Genomic DNA, 25,999 nt, shown 5'->3' with positions numbered 1-25,999 from the left:
CAATGCATAGCATATTCAACAGGGATCACATAAGATTATAATACTGTATTTTAGTGTACCTTTTCCATGTTTAGGTATACAATCTTTACCATTGTATTACAATCGCTTACACTATTCAGTACAGTAAATTTTTTTTTCTTTTTTTATTTATTTTTTTTTTTTTGCGACCAAATCTTGCTCTGTTGCCCAGGCTGGAGTGCAGTGGCACAATCTTGGCTCACTGCAACCTACACGTCCCACGTTCAAGCAATTCTCCTGCCTCAGCCTCCTGAGTAGCTACGATTACAGGAACGCGCCACCACATCCAGCTAATTTTTTATATTTTTGGTAGAGATAGGGTTTCACCATGTTTGCCAGGCTGGTCTCGAACTCCTGACCTGATCCGTCTGCCTCAGCCTCCCAAAGTGGTGGGATTACAGGTGTAATCCTGTGCCCAGCCTAGTACAGTAATGTTTTGTACAGGTTTGTAGACTAGGAGCCACAGACTATACCATATACAGGCTATATGATAGCCTAGGTGTGTAGTGGGCTATTCCTATTCTAGGTTTGTGTAAGTACAAACTGTGACGTCTGCACAATGATAAAGTCACCCAAGGATGCATTTCTCAGAATGCATCCCTGTTGTTAATCTGTAGGCTGTGTGATGGCCTGTTTTTTTCTCTCTGGTCCTCTCAATTACAGGGAACCAAGTTCAATCAACTCTTAATGAACTTTCATGGCCTGACGGTGCTTCAAATTATTGCTGAGAACAGACCATTATAATTGTGGAATGGCATAATCTTACTGAAATATCACTCCAAAACTTAGCAACATCATGTTGATTTGCTTGAAGGAATTCTGTAAACCATCTGATGGAACGTTTGCTGCCTTTATTCTCAGTTTCATCCCGTTCGAAACGCTCATTATGCTTGTTCACGGAGTAGTTTGTCAGATGCATGTATAACTGGGTCTGTAACAAGTAAGAACCAAAGTGGTTACCACCCATGACATCCTAGAACTGCAAAGTTTCAGAGGAAAAATAGACACTCAAAGACTAAAAAAAGTTTTAAAGTTTAAACTATATAGACGAACAATTTCATGATTATTTAGATAATATCCCAATTAAATGGAATGGCACATTTCCCTTAAAAGGGTTGAGAATGTAATCATCTACAGAATTACTTTACATATTATTCAAAATATGTCTACCATTAAAAAGTATCAAATTAATAAGAATATAGAGTAATTAAAATGTGAAACTACATAAGCTAAGCAAGAAAAATGATCTGAGTTTGTTCTTGTTAATTTGTTTGTTTTTAATGTTTTGGCTCTGAGAGTTTTCACTCAAATCTGTTATGGGAAAGGAATTTTCTGAGAGAGCATTCTATGTCTTTTTCAAGAAAAATAAAAAATGAAAACTCAAGTAAATCACATAGAGAGGCAGGACTACCAAACACAACCTCTGCACACCCATACCGACTAGGAGGCCCCTTTAGCTTGGTACCAGAGTGCACTTACAGTCAGCAGACAGAATGTACCACATAATACTGTGCGGGTGTCCAGTACAGTATCATGCTCCATACTGGAGCTCTACGTTTTTGTCTTGTTATAATCTTACATTTGTTGATACTATTTTCCTTAAATTGAAAAAGAATTCAAAATTTAAAACTCCTCATAGTTGTCAATTAATATATATCTAATGGCTTTTTATCCAACTAGCACAAGCATTCATAAAAATCTATCTTTAATTCCTACCCTCCTCACGATCCTAAAGATTACTTTAGATAGCAAAGTTACATCACAATTAAAATATACTTCATTCACATGATTATTATTTTGATTTGTTAATAGCCAACTATATTCATGTCATATTTTATTTTTGCTGCAGTTCCTTAGGCCTATGGTATTGAAATCTTTGAAGCAAGAAGGCAGAAATGATCATTTGAGTACATGTTGTTTATTAATCCATGTGTCTACCACTAATTAAGAATTTATTTTTTTCATTCATTAAACAATATTTAAGGAACACCTACTATCTGCAGCAGTCTCTGCTGGGCACTGTGGATACAAAGACAACAAAATAAATAACAGTCTCTATCCTTAGAAACAGGAAAAGCTTTAAATTAAATGATACTTAAAAGAAAAAGCATAAATCTTATGCTCACCTAATTTTAAGTGCTTAATTTTTTTTTTTTTTTTTTTTTTTTTTTTGAGACGAAGTCTTGCTCTGTTGCCTGGGCTGGAGTGCAGTGGCCGGATCTCAGCTCACTGCAAGCTCCGCCTCCCGGGTTTACGCCATTCTCCTGCCTCGGCCTCCGCAGTAGCTGGGACTACAGGCGGCCGCCACCTCGCCCGGCTAGTTTTTTGTATTTTTAGTAGAGACGGGGTTTCACCATGTTAGCCAGGATGGTCTCGATCTCCTGACCTCGTGATCCGCCCGTCTCGGCCTCCCAAAGTGCTGGGATTACAGGCTTGAGCCACCGCGCCCGGCCATTAAGTGCTTAATTTAAAGAAAAAGGAAATTAATCAAGCCGGAGCACTTCCTAGTTTCCAAAATACAAATTTTCTTAACTTCTAAAAAGAGATTTGGAAAATAATCTTGTAAGGAAGTCTGCATTTGGCAAGAATTTCTTAAAATTAATAATACTAACAACAACACTAGCTATTCTAGTGAAAAATTAAGTAAGGAAACTTTGCATTTTTCTTAAACAGTATCTTTGTAAATGGACTAGAAATTCCACAACTTCACATTTACCTTGACAAAAATAGGCATCTAAGCAGTTCACTGCCAGTTAGTCATTTGCAAGAAATAGAACCAAAAGCAGCTATGAACCATATAGCAACCTGCAAGGATTGGCCAACCACTACATTGGTAGCAAAAACGGAATGTTTATTATATTTCAATGTTTGAAATTCTGTCTTATAATCTGCTTATATGTAGTTGATGAACATTTAATTCTTATAGAAATAATACATACATAAAATACATGCTCAATATAAAATACATGCTCACTATTTTAAAAATTTGAAATAGGAAGAAGGAAAAAATATATAGTAAGCTGCCATCCAGAAACAACCAATGAGAGCACTTTGGTTTAATTTTTCTAGTGTTTTTTTCTAAACTTACGTTTTACATAACCGTGATCTCACTTTACAGACACTTTTGTATTTCACTTTTTAATATTTTCATCTCAACCTAGAAACTCAATCACGAAATTCTAGAGATCTATGAGTGATATAGACATTTATGTAGGAGAACACCTTTTTTCTATAGATGTAAAAACTAAAGCCAGGAGCTTATGTGATTCAAAAGCACATAGCAAAATGAGACCTAGAGGCCACACTTCCTTTCTCTCAGTCTCTCATTGAGATTAATCTCACTGGATTTAAGCTAATTGTATACACATAGGACGTTAGAATAAAGCACTTTATCACCCAAAAGAGCTTCCAAGTCTTATTCTTTCCAATACTATGAAAAGATCACTCCCACCTTACATATATATAATCCACTCTTATCTATGCCAATTATTTAAAGTATAATCTATGTATTGACAAGTCTCAAATTATGTTTGTAGTTCAGAAATGTCTTTCGAACTTCAAACTTATACTGCATAATCAAATGCCTACAGAACAGATCCATTTGGAGGTCACACAGGCCTTTAAACTGAATACATCCACTTTCCACAAAACCTTTAATAGTTCCTGTATTCCCTTATCACCATTCCCTAATACACCATCCGTCAGATGTCAGAAATCTGAGTTTTATTCTTGATTTCTCTTTCCCTTTCTCTCATTCCACAAATCCAACCTGTGACCATATTATATCAACGTTATCCATGTTATCTTAAATATATCTCAAATCCATGCTCTTATTCTTGGTCCGGACCCACTGCTACTATTTCAATTTAAGTCCTTTTTCCTTCCATATGTGGTCAGACTAGAATACTTTACATGTTATTCAAAATATATGTAACTTCTTGTCTCTGACTCTAATCATTTCCATCCATCTCCACCCCCATCTCACATTCCAGACCAGGGGACGTTCCTTCTTTTGTTTGTATAAAACCTTTCAATCCTTCCTTTTATCTTAAGTTAAATTCTAAAATCCTAGACAAGGCCTACAAAGCCTTAAGGGATCTGGCTTCTAGGACTCACCATCCTCATCTCTGAACAGTCACTCCTTCTTATTCTATACTTTAGCCAAACTGACCTTGTCTGCTTTCTCCGGACATGTCATACTCTGTCTTACCTCTGAGCCATTCTTTTGCCTGGAGCTCCATCCAACCCTACCCTGCACCCGAACCTGGCTAACTCCTCATTATTCAGATTTCAATTTATAAAACACTCCCTCTCTAACCTTTATTTCCAACTGGGTTATGTGCCCCTGCTAGGCACTGCCATAGCACCTTCAGTTTCTTGGACCATCACACTTACCATCAGATATTATAATTGCTTATTTTATTTTCTGCCTCCCCACTAAACTGTTGCTTCTGTGAGGTCAAGCACTGTATCTGTCTGGTCACTGTTTTTTTAAGAACTAGCACAATGCCCAAAATGTGGTAGAGTTCAAACATTACTTGGTGATTGGCTTTATCTAGACCTTATAACCTTTAATAATGTTTCTTTCTTTTAACTTCTTTTCCTATGAAAGGTTTGACAGTTTCCTTATTCTTCCTTTGCCAGGTTTACAACATTTTTCATTTTACTGAACATAGTACCATTTATGATCAGCCATTATTTAATGTTGAAAAAATGACCACATTTAATGGAGTTAATTGTGTGCATAATATTAGGGGAGAACAGTAACCAGGTCTTTGACAAGTTGGAAAACAATTAATTGTAATTTTAACTATAGTTAGTTACATCCAAAAATAGGTTTAGAGGTTAACTAAAGTTTAAGTATGCATAATAAATTATAATTTAACTTTTATAAGCTACAAATTACAGTTATTTTCATGATAAATTATAGCTATAACTTTTATAAATATGTTAGGGCTGCACAAAAAAGTCTTAATTGAAAAATATCTACACAAAGCTCCATTTAACAGGCTTTAAAATGCACACTGAAACTGCTCATTTGTCTCAACCTCACATTGGTCAGTGTAAGTTGACAGCCTTACTTCTCTTTTATTGCAACAGAAATCAATAACTACTTTCTGATAACTTTCGCTTTTCCATTTCATATACTTTCTCCCACGTTCAACATGTTCACACCCTATGTGTTATACAAAGCCTGCTCAAATGCCACCTCCTCCATGAGAAGCTGAACACAAACTGCCCCAACACAGCTCCAAAACACTTAATCTGTACTTCTCCACTGCATACTAGTATCATTATTATACTGAATCAATAATCATTGCATATTAGTATCATTTATAATATAGTCATTTCTATACAGGGCCACTGCACACAGATGTTTGCTTTGAAATCCAGCCTTGTGCTCACAGCACAAGGTACACAGCACAGAGAGGGTACTTTTTCCCAGTTAGCCTTCAATTAGCAGATACCTTTATTTTCTAATGTCCACAAAGCTGCTTGTAAGTTAAAAGCAATCTTAATTATGCACACAATTCTTCTAGACCACAAAACCCGAGAGGAGGAACTTTCATTCATACAATCTATATGCCTAATGGAAGCCTTAAAAAGTATATGTTGAACATCCATTTATTCCAGGTCAATGTGAGAAAGGGAGTTTATTAATCTACTACGAAAGCTCTAAGCATTTCCCTTTACAAGTGTAGAGAAAGGGTAAAGTAATGTATTTTATAGGAAAAAAGTTGAATGAAAACGTAAGTTCCATCTGGTATCACTTACCAAATTGGACTCATTAGGTGGAATGTACTTCTCTGTACCCATTCGCACAAGTCCATCATGATAGAGAAATATTTTTAGTGGATCACACGATGTAACCAGAATATAAATTCGTAAGTCAAACTTGTAACCTTCCATTAGGAAAGGCTTTTCAATGTATTCTTGAACAATCAAATGATCCTGAGATGGAAGTTTGTCACCATTTCTTATCAAAGAAATCCTATGTTTAAAGAAAAAAAATTAAAAGAATGATTTGACATAGAGCAAGATGTTTAAAAAGTTACAGATATACTCAAGTGGAAAATAGTGGAGTAAGGGACTCCAAAAGTCTGTCCCTCCACAAAAGCAATGAAGAGCAAAAGAAATCATAGGAATCAACTTTTTGTAACCCCACAAACTAAGCAAAGGCTTGCAGCAAATGGAATACTTAACTAAGAAAAAAACAGCTGGATCTGTGCCAAAGAGCTTTGTAACACTTTAACTTAATCTAGTCCCATCATCCACTCACAGCTCAGCGGCAGCCTTGAACAGCCTCATTTTCAATACCAGTACTGGTCCTGGACTGGGTAGAATGGGCTATTCTGGTGGCTTCCTGGAGGACCTCAAAGGGCTTGCTTTCATCTTGCCTAACTTGGAACTTTACCAGTACTGAGGCAACTACTTTCAGAGACAATTGTTGGAAACATTTACTGTCTAGGTTGTCGAGGGCAACCTAGTCGGTGGGCAGACAATAGATCAATTAAAAAGACTGGGATGAAGGGCTGAGCAATGAGAATCTTCGAAACTTTGAAAAGCTCTGACATATTCCCAGGAATCTAGATGACCAGTTACATGCCCAAGGTTAGCAGCATGCTCAAGAAAGACCCGAGAAGGCCCTAAGCTTTCCCTTCTGGCTAATCATCAGACTCTGTACAAGCAGGAAATTAAGGCTAAGGCAGAGTTGTAAATTATTTGTTTGCATGCTGAAGGCATGTCCCAGCAATCACACACACAGTCATCTACAAAAATTGAGAGCTTTTTTGTTGTTTGTTTTGCTCTGTTTAAGGAAATCTCCATCCAATTATTAGCTGACCACTGAGCTAACAGAACAGAAATTTCAGTGGCCATACAGAGCAAAGAACACAGACTCCAACTACTACAATGAGCTGCAACAACAAATTACGTAGAAGGGGAGAGTCTGATTTCTAGAATTGCTATAGTATAATACTCAAAATGTTCAGTTTTCAACAAAATATTATGAGGCATGCAAAGGAAAAAGAAAGTATGGCCCATATACAGGGAAACTATCAATTAATAGAAACTGTCACAAGGAAGCCCAGACATTGGGCTTAATGGATAATCAACTATTTAAAATTTATTCAAAGAGCTAACAGAAACTATGTACGAAGAACTGAAATAAACTATGAGAACAGTATCTCACTAAATAGGGAATATTAGTAGTGATAAAAAATTAAGGAAAAATAAAGGAACTAAACAGAAATTTTAGAGTTGAGAAGTATAATAACTGAGATAAAGAAATTCACTAAAGGAGATAAACAGTATACTTGACAAGGCATAAAGAGAATCAGAAAACTTGAGGATAAGCCAACTGACATTATCTAGTCTGAGGAACAGAAAGAAAAGAGAAGAAAAATGAAGAGAGCCTACAAAATCTGTGAAATACCATCAAGCACAGCAACTCACACATAATAGGAGTCTCAGAAGGAGAAAAAACAAAGAAAAAAAATTCAAAGAATATTTGAAGAAATACTGGCAAAAAACTTCCCAATTTGATAAAAACATTAATCTACATATCCAAAAAGTTTAATTACCTCCAAGTAGGATAAACTCAAAGAGATCCATATCAAGATATACTATAATCAAATTGTCAAAGAACACCAGAAAGGTGACTACTCAGGTAAATACAAAAGTTCTGGCTGGGCATGGTGGCTCACACCTGTAATCCCAGCACTTTGGGAGGCTGATGCACGTAGATCACCTGAGGTCAGGAGTTCGAGACCAGCCTGGCCAACATGGAGAAACCCCCATCTCTACTAAAAGCACAAAAATTTGCCAGCCATGGTGGCATACGTCTGTAATCCCAGCTGCTCAAGAGGCTGGGGAAGGAGAATCACTTGAACCTGGGAGGAAGAGGTTGCAGTGAGCCAAGATCACACCACTGCACTCCAGCCGGGGTGACTGAGTGACAGAGTGAGATTCCATATCAAAAAACAAAAAAGTCTCTCTTATTGTAGTTTTGGTTTTTAACTCCTCATTTTTCCTAATGAATTAAAAGACAACTGCTTAAAATAATAGTTATAAATCTATGCCAATGGACACAGAAGGTGCAGAGATATAATTTGTGACAATAACAACATAAAGGGAGTAAATCTATACAGGAATAAAGTTTTTATACACTACTGAAACTAAGTTGGTATTAATATAGACTGGGCTGTTATAAATTAAGATGATAATGGTAATTCCAGGGTAATCATTTTTTAAAACTCAACAATACATAGTAAAAGAAATGACAAGGGAATTAAAATGGTACAGAAGAAAATATCTACTTAACACAAAACAGGACAATACAGAGAAATTGAGGAACAAAAACTACAAGATACATAAATCAAGTGGCAAAATGGCCTAAGTAAATATTTCTTTTTCAGTAATTACATTAAATGTAAATAGATTAACTCTCCAATAAAAAGCAGAGCTTGGCAGAATGAATTTTTAAAAAACATGGTCCACCAATATGCTGTCTACAAGAGACACCCTTTAAAGTCAAAGACTCAAATAGATTGAAAGTGAAAGGATGGAAAAGATATTGCAATAAAACAGTAACCTGGAGTGGCAAAATTGTTATAATAGACAAAGAATCACATTATATACTGATTTTTTAAAAGTCAATTCCTCAAGAATATGTAACAATTAGAAACATTTACATGCCTAATAACAGAGCTCCAAAATACATGAAGCAAACACTGGTAGAATTGAAGGGACAAATACTTCACCAATACCAGCTGGATTCTTCAATACTCCACTTTCAATAATGGACAAAATAACTAGACAGAAGATTAGCAAGGAAACAGATACAATTCAATAGATGAGAGGGGTGTCCTTTACCTAGGTACTACTGCATTACATGAGATAAACCCTGGGAACACATAATGCCCTTTCAGTTATCTGCTTTTCCAGCTATTTGTTTATATTGCCATCAAAATAAATTAAAATATTATTATTTATGTTTTAATATCAAATATAAGTATATATAGATATTTTAATATTAAATTTTTAACATTAAAATTGAGAAAAATGTGAAAAATCAATTCTTTACCACCAGAAACATTCCTTTAATGCTAACACAGAGACAGCCAACTCAGCATTAAGCAATTGGTATAAAATTCCCATTAATACTATTAGTTAAAAATTACCAAAGCACATTTGCAAGTAATTTATGATTGGATTATTAAGTTATGATTAAAAGTTAAATGAAAAATTTTGAACAATAATTTACCTGGTAGCTATATTTCCAAATATCTTTTTTCCTATAGCATTTTAAATTAAAATGACTCAAGTGTATTTTTTTTTTTTTTGACAGAATCTCGCACTGTCGCCCAGGCTGGAGTGCAGTAACCTGGAGCGCAATCTTGGCTCACTGCAAGCTCTGCCTCCTAGGTTCACACCATTCTCCTGCCTCAGACTCCCCAGTAGCTAGGACTACAGGCGCCCACCACCACACCTGGCTAATTTTTTGTATTTTTAGTAGAGACAGGATTTCACCATGTTAGCCAGGATGATCTCAGTCTCCTGACCTCGTGATCCACCTGCCTCGGCCTCCCAAAGTACTGGGATTACAGGCATAAGCCACTGTGCCCAGCCAAGTGTATTTTATTAAAAGCAGCCTCAGCCACATTTTCTTCGAAAAAGTACATTGCAGAAAACTAACATAAGCAAAAGGAAACAAGAATATTACTTGCACATTCTATTCTCAGTTAACATGTCTAGTTCTTAGAACTTCAGTTTAAAATGTGTTCCACTCATTTTTAATGCAATTACCATGGCTACATAAAGAAAAAGCTTATTTAAAAGCAAAGAAGATACATATTTTCCTTCAAGATTTCTAGCTATGAAAAGAATAACTCCCTTTTCATTTTTCTCCAAGTCAGTTGTAGCTCTACATTAGCAACTGATTTTACTCTCCAAGCCTATTGAAATTATTATAAATGTGAGTTTTATGTTTTAGAAAAAAAAACACAAAATAGCTTTTTCCCCTTTTATTTTGTTATCTCCTATTAAAGTCTCACAACCTGTTGATTAAATTTTTTAATTGAATTACTGAAGCCTGTGGGAGAGTTTAAAAGAATAGAGATCATTAAATATTTGGTTCCAAAAATGCAATAGTTAGAAACTTATTTCATTATTTTTTCATGCTGGTACTCAACCATGAGTAATTATGCACATTTATTCTCCCTATTCCCAAATTTTTTTTATTTTTATATATTCCAAATAAAAGCAAACCTACCCATGACCCATTGCACCATTAGCTGGTTTCACTATAAAAGTTTTCTGCTTCCGTTTTTTCTTCAATTCTTTCACATAATTTTGGAATTGAGTATATTCAGCAGGGAAGATCCATGTTCGAGGAACGAAGGTATAATCCAGAGGCCGAGACTTGATCATTCTGTAAATCAGAGATAATAGGAAAAATAATTTCTATTCAAACTTGCATATATTTTCTTTCTCTGGGCTACTGATATTTGCCACAAAGATTTAAATTTTCTCCATTCCTTCATTTACTTATTCATTGATTCATTCATTCAACAAATGTCTATTGAGCACCTATTAAGTGTTGGACACTATACTGAACCATGGATACATCAGTGGAAAAAAAAAAAAAACTTGCCCTAATATGTACTAATTTACATATTAGTACATCAAACTTTTTTTTAGAGTACACACTATTTGCTAGGTACTGGGGATAGTAAGATAAATGAGTGTCATCTCTGCTCCCAAGGAATATATAGATAGGCTATTAATATTAAACAGTGTGATAGGTACACTAAAGGCATATAAGGCAAGGTAACATGTAGAAGGAGTCAGTAACTGTGCCTCAGGGATGGGAGTAGGGAGTAGGGAAATGTTCAGGCAAATACTATTTATATTGCTTCTTTACAAATAATTTTGAGTCTCTGGGTCACCATTGGGAACAGTTTTTGATTGCCTTTTATACTACCATTTTTTAGAGTCAGAAAGTTTACTAAATCTCTGTGAATAATCTTCTTTTAAAAAAAATTCTCAGTTTATCACTCAACTTTCTTAAACTTAAAAAAAAAAGGCAAAAAACCCTAGCCAACAGGAATATAAACTCCATAAACATTTTTCAGTTTATTAAGTAAAAGACTGGGGTACTTATTATCAGCTTTTCCATGAAAGTAGATTGCTCTTCTAAATATTGGTTGCAGAGATAAATATCTGTGCATGTATATCCCTGGGTGAGCATATATACATGTGTCTTTGAGTAAGTGTGTGCATACATGTACCTAGTACAATCCCTGGCACATAGTAAATGCTCAATCACCAATATGAAAACACACAAACACACACACACACACACACACACACACCCACACACGGCATATAAGGCAACGAATTAGTTCCTGCAAAATTTAACTGAAAATAAACAAGTATCTCTTAGATGACATATACAGATAACTCTTACATTTAAATGAAAAACTCTGTTACTAAAGAGGCAGCAAGTTGCAGTAAAGAGGCCTGAGATTCTGGAGACTGATTCTTACCCACCTCTGCTATTAACAATTTGCTTGAGTTTGTGCAAGATATTCATTTATCTGACCCTCATTTACCTCCTCTGCAAAGTGGAAGACTAGAACCAGAGACATTCTAAGACCTTTCTAGCTCTAAAATTCTATCACTCTCATCTAAATATCATTTCAAATCAATGTAACCTTGAGAAAGATACCACTACAGTATTCATATTATAAATTTTGAACAGGTCTTCTCCATTACAAGAAAATAAAGATTACTTGGTCATATTTCTCGCTAAGAAATCCTTCCTACAGATCTCCCCCATTCCTGGAAAATGGTTGATCCTCTGGAAAATAAAAAGGTAAATATTAATATTCCCAGCAAATTAATTATATTCACATATATGACAATGCAATATCCATCCTTTGAGTTTTGTTTACTGCCAATTATTAATCTAAAATACTGCCAATTATTAATCTAAAAGATTTAACATTAAATGACCTGTAGTGAATTTGTAGAATTAAAGAGTATGGTAATCAGAGAATAAAACTACAAAATTTTAAAGAAATCACAAAAGAATATTTACATAGATAGTACAATTATAATTTTCTAGGTTGAATAGTGATAATATCCAAATTACTTTTGTTATTCTAGATTTACTATATTCACAGACATAAGCCCTGGTAAAAATGACTTATTTGCTCACTACAGTCAATTTTATATTACATTCTAAACTAATAAATGAAGAAAGTCTATACAAACTGTCAATTCTCTAGAATCCTTACATTCAGCTTTTTAGTTTGAGGTCTATTTTCTTCTGAATATAAGTTTGTATTATGTTCTAAAAATAAAAGAATGAAACCAGATTACATATAGCTGACCTCACAAGGTCAATATATTCAAACTTGCATATATTTTGCATATATATGCATCCTGGTCTCCCTATGCAATCTATTCTACAACTTTAAGTGCAATGTAAAGTACCATCTTAGGAAAAGGGTATTTTTTTGGTTGTTATTGCTTGTTTTTTGAGATGGAGTCTTGCTCTGTTCACCAGGCTGTAGTGCAGTGGCCCGATCTCAGCTCACTGCAGCCTCCACCTCCCGGGTTTGAGCGATTCTCCTGCTTCAGCCTCCCGAGTAGCTGGGAAGACAGGTGGCGCCACCACGCCCAGCTAATTTTTCTATTTTTAGTAGAGACGGGGTTTCACTATGGTGGCCAGGAAGGTCTCGATCTCTTGACCTCATGATCCACCCGCCTTGGCCTCCCAAAGTGCTGGGATTACAGGCGTCAGCCACCGCGCCCGGCCAGAAGAGGTTTTCTCTATTGATTCTTCCCTAAAGATAGAAAGAGGTTAAAACTTAAGTCTGCAAAAGATGCAGGCTTCATGCAAAGTGTCAATACAACTGGAAAGAAACAAAAAAGGCTATTCAGGTGAGTTAGAATTGAAATTTAATAAGGTAACAGATTAAGAACCTATCTAAAAACAATTATGGTGGAATCCACATAACTTTCCTCATATGACTACCTAGTCATGATTAATTTCCTACCTGATAATTTTGCAGCTCTGATATTTTCTCCTGCTGAACAGCAGAATCACACCATATAAGATTACTTGTTTCATCCTCATCTGGAGTTTTCATAAATCCCATTTCATCTATTACTAAACGAACTGCAAGTAAACAGTTAAGTTAAACCAAAATTTAAATACTTCTGAAATATATTCATTGCAGAGACATTTTTCTATATAAATTTTAGTTCACAGTATTTCATTTGAAAAATATTAGTTACAGCATAACCTCATTTTTAGTTACAACAGTTTTATCTAAGGCCAAATTATACTCAGTACTAACTGAGAACTGTTTTTCGGTTGCACACAAAATCCTTCCTTTTGATCTTCTCAGGTTTAACAGGTACACAAAACTGCCAAAGGGTTTAGTGATTACTTATGGCACAAGTAAAACACACACAGCTGAGACAATACCTCTACTCAGGAAAATGTACTTTTTATAGCTTTTTTACGACCTTAGGTTAGTTACAAAAGAGCAAAGGTAAAAATATCCCCTGATCATCAAACCTATGCCATACTTTCCACCTCCCTAGTTCAAATTATTTTTAGAGCTTAAAATCAACTCATCTGTGTTTACTTAGGACATGAAATAATAAAGCAATATTCACAGGAGAGATTTGGATTTGGTTCTCCACTGCTCCCAACCCTCTAATCCTACTGAAAACGTTTATGCTCAGAGGAACATTTCCTTTTTAGTACAAACTATTCATGTGTTCCTCTCCGATCTAGATTTTACAATTAACATACTGGCATTTTTCTTCCATTGAATTTCAAGTGTGGAATAAAGATAAGTAGAAGACTTTGGATAATTTGTGGTTTCCAACAGAATCCTGAGTCTTAACAGAATGGTGTAGTCCCAGGTGACAGTGTACAATAATCACAAGAGTTGGGGAAAGGAACATTCCTCTCTGTCACAGACCACCATGCAGCTTTGGCATCCTGAGGACTCAGCAGCTGCTGTGCCACCTACAGCTCATGTAGAGAGCAAGGGCAATAGCAACACAGACTAGGAGACTTCCTTACCTGGCTTACAAGCAAAAACAATAATAAATTCAGAAGAGCATGTCAGGAGCACACCTGTTCCTGAGTATATGAGAGACACTGCCTGCACCATCTCAAAGATACCTGGGAAGACCTTGGTGAGAAAAACGGAACTCCTGGCAGTTAGGTTTAGAAGGAATGTAGGCTGGGTGCGGTGGCTCACGCCTGTAATCCCAGGACTTTGGGAGGCCGAGGCGGGCAGATCACGAGGTCAGGAGATCGAGACCAACCTGGCTAACATGGTGAAACCCCGTCTCCACTAAAAATATAAAAAAAAATAGCTAAGCGTGGTGGCGGGCACCTGTAGTCCCAGCTACTGGGGAGGCTGAGGCAGGAGAATGGCATAAACCCAGGAGACTGAGCTTGCAGTGAGGTGAGATCGTGCCACTGCACTCCAGCCTGGGCTACAGAGACTCCGTCTCAAAAGAAAAAAGAAGAAAGAATGTAATGTGTTACTTAAATTTGGGTATTTACATATACACAAACCCATGAGGCTGGGAACATTCAGGTTACATATGAATATTGGAAAGATCCATTTTTTCTTTACATTCATAAATTCAAATTTGTCAGGTCAGTCATATATAAACCCATTTTATTACGAAATTCAAAGCTTGGAGAGCTGACAAAATTAAACTTCAAAGAAAAATACAATGCCAAGTCCCTTTTTTCAGCTAAGCTGTCTAATCATATTAGTGTTTGAACTGAAATTTTAGAAATCAATTGGGATCTTTTTAAGGATATCATCCTCTACCGCACAGAAAAAGAATCCTTCTAACATGTTAGAAATTTTATAGAAGGCGTTTAAAAATCCATTATATAAAAGGTAGTTATCCCTCTGGATTTCTACATTGTTTTTAACACCAAATCAGTTTTTCCAGCAATTATGAGAATCCCATGATTGATTCTAAGCAAACCTACCAATTTCAAACTTTGTCCCGGCAACATTTGCTGTAATGGTTCCCTTCTTTTTCTTCTTTCTGACTTTCCTTTTCATTGTGCTTTGATAAGGTAATTCTGTATTCAAATCCAGGGGACAGGGTCCCTGAATAACTTTTAAAAAATGTAAAATAATCAGTTAACACTGAAATAACAAAAATCTATACCAGACAACACAAATACCACCCCCGCCCCACATCAAGCTAAAATTATAAATTCTGGTACTTTAAAAAGTTCCCGATTAATTTTTAATACTTTAAAAAAATTAACAGTAATGATGTAAAACACCTCCATACTTTGTAACATAGTTAAGTCAATTTCCTACCTCCTTCTTGAGGCAGAGATGGCATTATTGCCTGTGCTGATTAGCAAGCAGTGCGTGCTGCTGTTCCAAGCTCTCGGGAAATCTGGAAATTCCACATTAGCCTAAGTAGGATATGGCCCCAAATCACTGAAAGTTCTTATCATATTATCTTGGGAGAATCCTCAGATTTCAGGATACCAAAGTTATGGGATAACAAGGTACCTGCAGTGATTTTAAAATAAGGTCATTTAGAAAACAACTTTTTTGAAATTTTTTTCATATATGCCAAGACTATTCTTTTTAAAAGTCAAGTAAGGTAAAAGTTAATGTGTTCAATCAACAAATAATTGTGAATCACTTTATTAAACCTTATGCAAAATGCCAAGTGATGGTTTCCTATCCTGAAAGAATGCATAGTCTAGGGGAAGAAGTTTTATTAAGTCACGTGTCACATGTATATTCAACAAATAATATACTATACACAAACAATAACAGCAATAACAATATTCACTACCATTTATTGAACACTTACTATCTTAGGCATTTATATTATACCATTTAATCTTCCAAAAAACCTGTAAGGTAGAAGCTTTTATCCCCATCTTACAGATAAGTTGAGCTTTGAAAGGATAAATTATTTTGTGTATCTTTACAAAGAAAATTTCAACACAGAGATTAAAATGAAAAGCCTTCTAATGTCAATGCCAGAGTGTCTTATTTAGAAACCCAAACAACCTTCAACCCAATGCCTGAAGCACTGCTTTTAATATGAGACAGTGAAAAGTGTCAGGCAGGGTAGAGGTCACATGTTGACAGAATGCAGAGAAGTGATTCCTTTATAAGGGAGTATGGGGGATAACTTAACAAAGTAAACCACATCTTGAATTGTGCCTTAAAAAATGAGAACAGTTTTGAAGGACACAAAATGGGCGGGGTCATTATTGTGATAATTTTATTCAGGCACACAGAGGAATGCAATAATGAATGAACTAATTTGATCTGGCTACATCTCAACACAGCCGACAGTACACTTTGCTTGTATTTTCATTGTAAATATATGAATGTAGGCATTTATGCCCTAACAACACTATATTGCTTAGTCTGTACTATCAACTTTCCAATTTCTCCTTCTTATTGTAAGACTCCTTCAGTTCTTGTAAAATATCTATAAACACAATGAAAAATGACAAAACTAATTATGATAAGCAAAGGTATAATATCAACACCTTTATTAGATGTTCAAGTTTATCAGAAATTCAGAAACATCCAACATTCAGCTACATAAATTGTGACTCCTATATCACCCCAAATATTCATTATTATTAATGTTTCCATATTAAAGAAAATGTAGGGTTTTATTTGTTCTCAGGTATCATTTTTACTAAAATGATTCTCTAGTATAATTCAATATCAAAACTGGGGAACTTTTATATATTGCAGACCAACCATAGGTAGACACTCTATTAAGCCTTTTAAATATTTTATCTCATTAACAAACTTTAGGTATCATTTCTCCCTATTTTCCAGATATAGAAACTAAGGCTACATAAGTTAAATAAATCAAGGTAACACAGCTTAGAAATAGAAAACTTAGACTATAAACCCAATTCTAATTATTCTATTCAGTAAGCTCCCCTATTTTCAGACCCCATGCTAACATAATATATAGACATATGAGAAGTCTGCAACCCTACTGCAGTACATGCCACAAGATACGGCTATATTCTGGGAATCTGCAATACTTCAAACAGTGAATTCACAGTAAAACATCTCTAAACTGGTATCAGCTCCCAATATCAAGCTGGAAACAGACTAGATCACTTCTCAGAATAAAAGAAAGGAGTAGTGTAGCTTAGTTCAGTTTCTTTCTGGAGGCTCTTTGAAACCTCAGGGAAGTTAACTATTTGAGTTTACAAGTTTTTTGTCCAACATCTTGTTACTGGAGTAAATAAAGATCCCCTTTACAGTAACAGAATACTTATTACATTGAAAGTAGGTGACAAAGTCAACAAGACTTTGAAAATAATGTTTGCTATAATCTAACTATACTAGATTCTATAAACAAATTTATTAATTTTTGACTTAAATAATAAGCCAAATGACTGACTTGTACAGAGTTCAAAACAAGAACTTTTATCTCTTCCCCAAGGCATACAGGAATTTAAAGTTCTTAAAATTATACTATCCATGTATGTGCTTTACTTAATTCCATTTACGCTTTAGTCAAAGTGCTTTAACAAACTCAAGGACTTCATTCAACCATGGCAATTCTAATCAGCTTTATTCTAAGCAAGACATGTGAGATGACAGATTTATCCAACCACTCAGTTGAAACCATAGTTACTTACTTTCCAAAAGCAGAAAACACGTTTCAGTTACTTCTGAAATGCTTTAAGCCAATGGCTTCTCAACCTTGGCTGCAAAGCAGAATTGCCTGAGTGAGGAGCTTTTGAAAATCCTGGCATTTTTAAAGCTCTTCACGTGATTCCAGTGCAGCCAAGGCTGAGAACCTCTACTGCAAGCACGCGATGACAATGAAACAAAAAATAGCTAATTATAACAACACAAGAAATTATTTAAAAAAAGGTAAAAGAAAACTCATAACCTTTTTTAAAAGACCAAATAGGTAAAAATTATCTAGAAAAATCCTGTTTTCCTATCTAGTTCAAAAAAACAAACTGAGAAAAAAAAAATTTGAAGGCGAGCACAAAATGATTTTTAATTTAAAGAAACTATTTACAAAAGGAATCAATTTTCCAAAATTTCAAGCAAATGTTAACATTGAACATAGAACTGCCAAGCACCAACAGATAGACAAAAGTGAAACAAAACCAAAATAACTCCAGTACATTTGTGCTAGAGTATCATTTCTTCCCTATTCTTCCGTTCAGCTTCTACCACACTTAAACACCACATGAAATACCACTTTTTCCTGAAAGCTTTCCCTGATTATATCTGAAGAAACTCATTTCTCCCTCCTCTGGGCTATCAGAGACCTTATTTTTACCCCTATCACAATCACCTGCCAAAAAGATGGTTTTTTCTATGTTGTTCACTCCTCCGTTCCCATGTCCTAGAATAGTGCCTGACCATAGTGTTCAATAAGCACTTGTTAATGCATGCTATGGTTTGAATATTTGTGTCCCTCCAAAATTCATGTTGAAACATAGTCCCCAATGAAATAGTGTGATGAAGTAGGAACTTTAGAAGGTGATTGGGTCCTGAGGGCTACTTCTTCATGAATGGGATGGACTTTATAATCAAGGCTTCACACAGCATTAAACCTTTCCATCCCTTCTACCATGAGAACACAGCATCCATCTCCTTCAGAAGGTGCAGCAACAAAGTACTATCTTGGAAGCAGAAACAGCAGCCCACACTGTCAATGAACCTGCCACCACCTTGATCTGGATTTTCCAGCATTCAGAAATTTGAGAAATAAATTTCTGTTGTTTATACGTTATCCAGTTTGCGGCGTTTTGTTATAGCAGCACACACGGGCTAAGGCAGTGAGTTAATAAATTAGTTAATTAGCCAGGCACCATGGCTCATGCCTATAAATAATCCCAATACTTTGGGAGGCCGAGGCAGGAGGATCACTTGAGACCAGGAGTTTGAGACCAGCCTGAGCAACATCTCTACAAAAATTTAAAAATTAGCCAGGCATGGTGGTGCCCGCCTGTAGTCCCAGATACCTGGGTGGCTAAGAAGGAATGATAGCTTGAGCTAGGGAGATCAAGGCTGCAGGGAGTTGTGTTCTTGCCACTGCACTACAGCCTGGGCAGCAGAGCAAGACTTTGTCTTAAAAAAAAATCAATCAGTCAATTCATGAGAGCTGAGAGAAAAAAGAAATAGTCATGGAGCTCTGAGAAGCAAATACATATAATTTACAATATATTACTTTTCACTTTTAAAAAATGTTATTTATGTATTTTGTTTTATTCATTTATATTGTTTTTTAGAGACAATCATAGCTCACTGTAATCTTGAACTCTTGGGCTCCACAATCCTCCTGCTTCAACCTCCCAAGTAGCTGGGACTACAGGTGTACACCCCCACAACTGGCTTTTATTATCATTATTATTATTATTATTATTATCATTATTTTAGAGATGGGGTCTCACAATGTTGACCAGGCTGGTCTCAAACTCCTAGCTTCAAGTTATCCTTTCGCCTCAGCCTCCCAAAGTGCTGAGATTACAGGCATGAGCCACCACGTCTCTTTTTTTTTTTTTTTTTTTTGACACGAAGTTTCACTCTTATTGCCCAGGCTGGAGTGTAATGGCACAGTCTCAGCTCACTGCAACCTCCGCCTCCCAGGTTCAAGCGATTTTCCTGCCTCAGCCTCCCAAGTAGCTGGGATTATAGGTATGCACCACCACGTCTGGCTAATTGTTTTGTATTTTTAGTACAGACGGGGTTTCTCCATGTTGATCAGGCTGGTCTCAAACTCCTGACCTCAGGTGATCCACCCACCTCGGCCTCCCAAAGTGCTGGGATTACAGGCATGAGCCACTGCGCCCGGCCCTAACCCACATTTATAAGTGGAAAAAGCAAAGTACGTAAAAGTTTACATATTACCCTGCCACTTGAGCAAACCAACAGAGGAATATATGGCACATATCCACTGAGCAGTTGTGGCCTGCTACAGCTAGGGGTGGGGCTAAGGGAGACTTACTTGTATATACACCTTTAGTACTCTGTGTATGTATTACCTGTTCAAAAAAGTAAAATATATGTGATAAAATTCTGTATCAACATTATCATGTTGATAACCAAAATCATGAAACTGTGTCTTCCATTTAGGTGAAAATACTTCTATTTCATTTAAATGAAAGTATAATATGGTGGAAAGAGCACTGAACAAGGAGTCAAATCAAAGTCCTATCCTTTAATTTTCCACTTAGCAGATATAAATTCTTAGGCTGCAAAAGTAAAAGATTTATTCTTTCCACCCCTAAAGTCTAAAATGGCAACCAATAAAGATAACATTGCTGATACATTTTATGGCAAAAGATGAAGACAAAACTTCCTTTATGTAAAAGAAGGAAACACAAAAGAAACTCAGACCTTCTCCAGCAACCCCACAATCCATACCCCAGTAAATATATGAGCTCTTTGTGCATTAATTTTTAGCTCACCCAAAGATGACTAAAACAATCAAAGTCAAGAGGATCCAAAAATAGGGTTAAGTTAAAAATACATGAAATAATATTAAATAAAAACATAATAAGAGCAGTTTTGTGGTGACAAGAGGAAGGAGAAAAGAACCAGTACAAACCAGTATCTACTTTCACACAACTTTATTTAGTCTACCCAACAAATACCCAGTACCTTTTATTCCCATTTTATATATGGGAAAATGTAGGCTCCAAGGTTAAGAAACTTGCACAAAGTCACACACCTAATAGGCTGAAGTGGTTTGTGTCTTCTACCTATCAGAAGAAGTATGGGAAGGAAACCCATATTACTTCCCATTTTTTGTGCTACCTCCAAAATTCAGCCTTTAAATATAACATATTGAAGATTTTGCAAAGATGCTTGATTTTGTTTGATTGGATCCCCTACATTAAAAGCTGGAGCCCAAGGACATAGTGAGAAGGCAGTCCTCTGAAATCCAGGAAGATGGCCCTCACCAGGAACCTAATTGTCTTGAACCTTTTTTATCTTAGACTTCCTAGCCTCCAGAACTGTGAGAAGTAAATATCTATTGTTTAAGCCACATAGTCTATTATACTTTATTATAGCAGCCTGAGCAGACAAGACATTGAGTCCAGTCTACCCCTGGCTTCACACAGCAGATAATTAAACTCTATCCTGAGCTTGCTATGGATTGTAACAATGATAATGAGGCAGAGGAAGAAGACTACAAAGAGGAAGAAAAGGATGGGGTTGATATCATCATTTATGTAAAACATCCTATGTGCCAGGTACTTTTTGAGATTTTTAAATATAAAACTCTGACCTTCAAAACCCTAAAAGATAGATTATTATCCTCCTGGGTAATTGTTTAAAGAAAAGAGGTATAATGAACGATATTGAAAAATAAGTTATAAGAAAATGTTAAAGTAACAATTTTGCAAATATGTCTCAAGATAATCTTCTCCAGATCCCTAAATTGTAATTATCTGATGAAAGATATTTCTACTATTCAAAAAAATAGAAAAATAACAAATGTAACAAAAAAAATATATCCAAGTAAGCTTTTACTTTGAGGCAAAAACACTCTCCACACACATTAACATTATTTGCAGAGAGGTCATTACAATTAACAGTCAGAAATCTATTACTTCCTAAAATTTATAAAAAGAAGGCAGTTGACTTTTACATGATGCGAAAAATAGTATTTCCAAATATCAGGTCATGAATAAAGTTGTGTCCATTTTTGTATTATCATTAATTTCATTAAATTTCAGCACTTGGCTCCCAAACCAAATTTGATATATTTTTATTGTCAAAAATCATGCTTTTTCTTACATGAAAGAGAATAAAAGTGAATGAAACATGCCACTTTTTAAACATCAAAAATTAAAATGCTTATTTGTTTTGAATATTATTCAGACTGGATTTAATGTCAGTTCTAGATTAGTGCCTCTTAAATTGTAATGTGCACACCTGGGACTACTGTTAAAGTTCAGATTCTGACTCGTTAGGTCTGAGGTAGAGTCTGAAAGTCTGCATTTCCGACAAGCTCCTAGGTATGCTGGTCCACAGACCACACTTTGAGTAGCAAGGCTCTGGATGACCACAATGTTTATCATCATACAGATACAATTTTTTTAACTTAAAGCCCTTCTTTAAAACATATAAAAATTAGAAAATTATAACATGATTGAAAAAATCATGTAGGTGATTGTGAAATTATATGTTAATGTCTACAGGGTTCCATGAGTCAAAAAATAAAATAGGTTGGGAAATGCTAAACTTGAGCATCAGTATCATCTGTGAACTTCTTAGAAATGCATATTCTCAGGCCCAACCCCAGAACTTCTGAATCAGAAATCTAGAGGTGAGGCCCATCAATTAACAAGCCCTCCAAGTGAATCTGATGCAGGCTAAAGCTCTGAGAATCACTGCAGTAGAAGGCCAACAGCTGGAGACCAGGGCAGATCCTGGAAAGTGGGAGAACACCGCTGCTGGAGTCTATTCCCTCCTATTGGACTTTTGAAGCAGTGTGGTGACTTAGAAATCACCTGGCCAAGTAATGACTGGAGGAGAAAGCATTTGTCCAGCAGGACTCTCACTTTTTTTTCATAATCTGCTTTGGAGAGCATCTAGAAAAGAAGAAATCCGCTACAAATGATCTCACTTGCTACTGCCAACAGCCCTGGTAAGTGAGATGAGGTTTGCTAATCTAGAAAGACAGTTTACACCCCTTGTTCGACCCCAAACCAGCTACCAATGCTCACTAACCAACACACTCATTTTGTAGAAACGCAATCCACCAAAATAAACTTATGAGGATTAACAACAACCACAAAGATTAATAATACACCCTCTATGGAGAGTCAAAAAATTGTAGAGGGAAGGGAAAGGAGGAATGCAAATCAATATCAACAAGGGAGTGAAGACATTGCAATATACTCATACAATGAAAATACTATACATCAGAGATACATGCTGAATCACAAATGAAGATTCAAAACAGCTGATGAATACATAAGTATATCATTTACATAAAGTTTAAAATTATACAAAATACTATATATTTCTTATAAATTATGAAATAATTATGAAATAAGCATGTAAAGAAATATATAGGAATGATAAACACCAAGTCTGATACCTCTTGAGAGGAAGGAGGATGCAATACGCAGTTCTACGGAGAGTGAGCACCTGTGTTCTTATGCAAAGAATGTAATTCTTAATATAAAGAATAAATACGCAATTATCATGGTTTAGGCATTTGAAATAAGAGGTAGAAATGAAATAACCACAATACTCTTGCTTGAATCATTATGTGTCTCTTTGTAAGTATTGTTATATAAATCATACTGCTGAAACTTAGGTCTGATCCTGACTCATAAGCAATGTGAAGTCACTGAAGGACTGTAAGAGGAGTAATATAATCCAGATTTATTTTTGATAGATTACACTGGCAGTTATTGTGAGGGCACTAGTGGAGACCGAGAGTCTTAAGAGGATATTACAAAAGTCCAAGAGAGAGATGATAAGAGCTTGATCACAGATAAAAGCAACAGACATAAGGAGAAAGAACACTGCTATTACAGTATTAGCAGAATAGTAGCAGAACTTGGTGATTGATAAGGAAAATGAAATCCTGGATGATTTTGCAGATCTAGCTTAAAGAGTTGGGGAGAAGATGGCACAATTCATCAAGAAAAGGTTTGCAGACAGAAGAGCCAATTCGAGGGATGAGATTATTTCAGCTTTGTATTTGCAATAAGGGTGGATGAAAATAAACAGAAAATAGGACAATAGAATTAGTGGAGATAAGACATAAGGGAATCCTCTACTTTTATAGGTAAAATGGTTTAAATTAAACACAAAAGTCCCTTCCAAAGCATAACTGCTCCTATTTCTGTCCTTTCTGCCAAGAAAGGACAATAGGTTTCAAAATGCACAGCTGCATGACTGGTATACAAATGACATCACCCAAACAACTCTCATAACAATAAAACATTGCCATCACTCATTGTGTGTACAAGTTGAAAGAGTATTTAGAGAAGCTACTTACTCCTTGAACATAGTAACTTTTGTCTCCCTTTCTCTGGCTGGGTCGATTACCCAAAGCTGGATCCGTCGTGTTCTAGACCTGAAAGAACCATTTGATCAACTACTTCTAAAAACCTGATAGGAGCCAAATATGATATTACATAAGAATAAACACAAGAATTATTTATTCATTCTAGTAACAATTAATCTTGACCTTGAGTGACAGTAGCTCCCACTAATGTACTTAATACTTATTTATTTTTCAAATTGGCTGTAGCCTATTCACAGAACCTGGAACATAGGAGTTAAACTGCCGAGCTACCATAGCAGGGAAATACAGTTCTCTAGAAGGTTTTTTGAATTTAAAATAATAAAATTTAAACTGTGCTAATTTCTAGAATCAGACAAATTTGTCACAGTTTTCAAATCCCTCTAAATTAAATTTAATACCATAAAAATTAAGCCATGGTCCAAGAATTATGCAAAGTTGGGAAAAGCCATACGGAAAAAGGTAAATGTAGAGTATGTGTAATTAGAGCAACCATACAAAAATGTCTGCTAAACTCTGTGGCCTGTCTCGTCTTTGGAATTTAGCCTATTGTGACATGAAAAAGCAGGGACTGATAAATGGGTAATGATAACACAGCATACCTTCAAGGCATTTTCTCTTATTAATATTTGTATTTCCAGTACCTAGGATAATGAAAAAGCAGAAAAGCTCACTCAATAAATGGTGAAATGAATAAAGTTCAAAGCAAATAACAGCTATAACTCGGTTATTAAAGTGACAGAAGACAAGGTTATTTCATAATGTATTCATCAAGCACTTAAGTAGCGTCAAAAGCCCCTTTGGGTATATTTCTCCTACAACATAATATTTCAGTTTTAAATAGTTCTCCAGTAGCCTAAAAAAAAAGTCTTACTTGCTCCCTATGAATAATATGTGATGTAATCAGTTGACTTTTGCATATCTCATTCACTTTTGTCAATCCATTTACCTCTCCCATTTCCTGACCCTGCAAAGAACTATACCAAACCTAAGAGAGTTGAACTTCATATCCTCAAAACACCCAACCTGTGCTTGACTACATGAAGACTTCTCTTGTTCTGAGCTGTGGAGTTGAAACTTAGGGTCTGTTAGACTTGTCTCCTGATATTTCAATAACTTTGATCACAAGGTTTAAAAGAGAGGGACTAGGGGAAGCAGAGAATTTCTAAAACAGCCAGTTCATTCTTTGCCAAAAAATGCACAATAGATATCAAAATGTGCAGCTGCTTAGTTGGTGAACAATTGACATCACCCGAATGTCATTTGATGCCAGCATTTATAGTTTTTAGTGTCCAAAACTTAACTCTTTAACTTCCCCTGAAAACCTGATATTCCTCTTATGTTCCATATCTTGGTAAAGGGTATCACTATATAGCCAAACATCAAAGAGATAGATACATCAGAATCATCTTTAACTTTTCCTTGGACCTCTTACTTTGATACTTATTCAATGCACAGCTTACTGCTTATTTTATGGTTTGTATTAGTTTACTATTTATATTTCCATCTACTTTTATGTCTTAAATCTTAAATATATAAAATTCATTGAATTCTTAAATAAACCTCCTATGGTATCCATATTAGTTAATAATTTAACAAGTAATGAAGACAACTAGCTCCTTACCTAATAGCCATTCACTAGTTCTTCCTTAAGAATAAAACACCTATTCCATTGTTATTATTATGGGTAGCATTGTGCCTAACTAAATAACTACATTTCCCAGACTTCCTTACAAGTATACATGACCTGGCCAATGAAGTGTAAGTGGAAGTTGTTGAGCAGGACTTTCCAGTAAAACATCTCTAAAGGGAAGTAGACAATCAGTGGACACTCATTTGCTTCTCTTCCTTCCAACCTGGAATGCAAATGTGATGGCAGGAGTTGCAG

The 25,999-nt window shown here is 35.6% G+C and overlaps 1 protein-coding gene across 1 annotated transcript in view; it reads right to left on the bottom strand.

Annotated features, from left to right (window-relative positions):
• TTLL7 (tubulin tyrosine ligase like 7) overlaps positions 1–25,999 on the bottom strand; it is a 137,176-nt gene that overhangs the window by 73,432 nt on the left and 37,745 nt on the right. Inside the window, exons 2-8 of the mRNA XM_023208740.2 lie at positions 15,408–15,608; positions 15,065–15,196; positions 13,086–13,207; positions 11,814–11,881; positions 10,292–10,450; positions 5,794–6,010; positions 785–949 (exon numbers count right to left, since the gene is read on the bottom strand). Of these exons, the coding sequence (XP_023064508.1) occupies positions 785–949; positions 5,794–6,010; positions 10,292–10,450; positions 11,814–11,881; positions 13,086–13,207; positions 15,065–15,196; positions 15,408–15,432 (888 nt within the window). The 5' untranslated portion in view covers positions 15,433–15,608. The remainder of the gene's footprint in view (positions 1–784; positions 950–5,793; positions 6,011–10,291; positions 10,451–11,813; positions 11,882–13,085; positions 13,208–15,064; positions 15,197–15,407; positions 15,609–25,999) is intronic.

This window comes from Piliocolobus tephrosceles, chromosome 1, assembly GCF_002776525.5.
Source record: "Piliocolobus tephrosceles isolate RC106 chromosome 1, ASM277652v3, whole genome shotgun sequence".
Classification (NCBI taxonomy): domain Eukaryota; kingdom Metazoa; phylum Chordata; class Mammalia; order Primates; family Cercopithecidae; genus Piliocolobus; species Piliocolobus tephrosceles.
The sequence above is the reverse complement of the archived record's forward strand: the minus strand, read 5'-3'. Positions and strand labels throughout refer to the sequence as shown.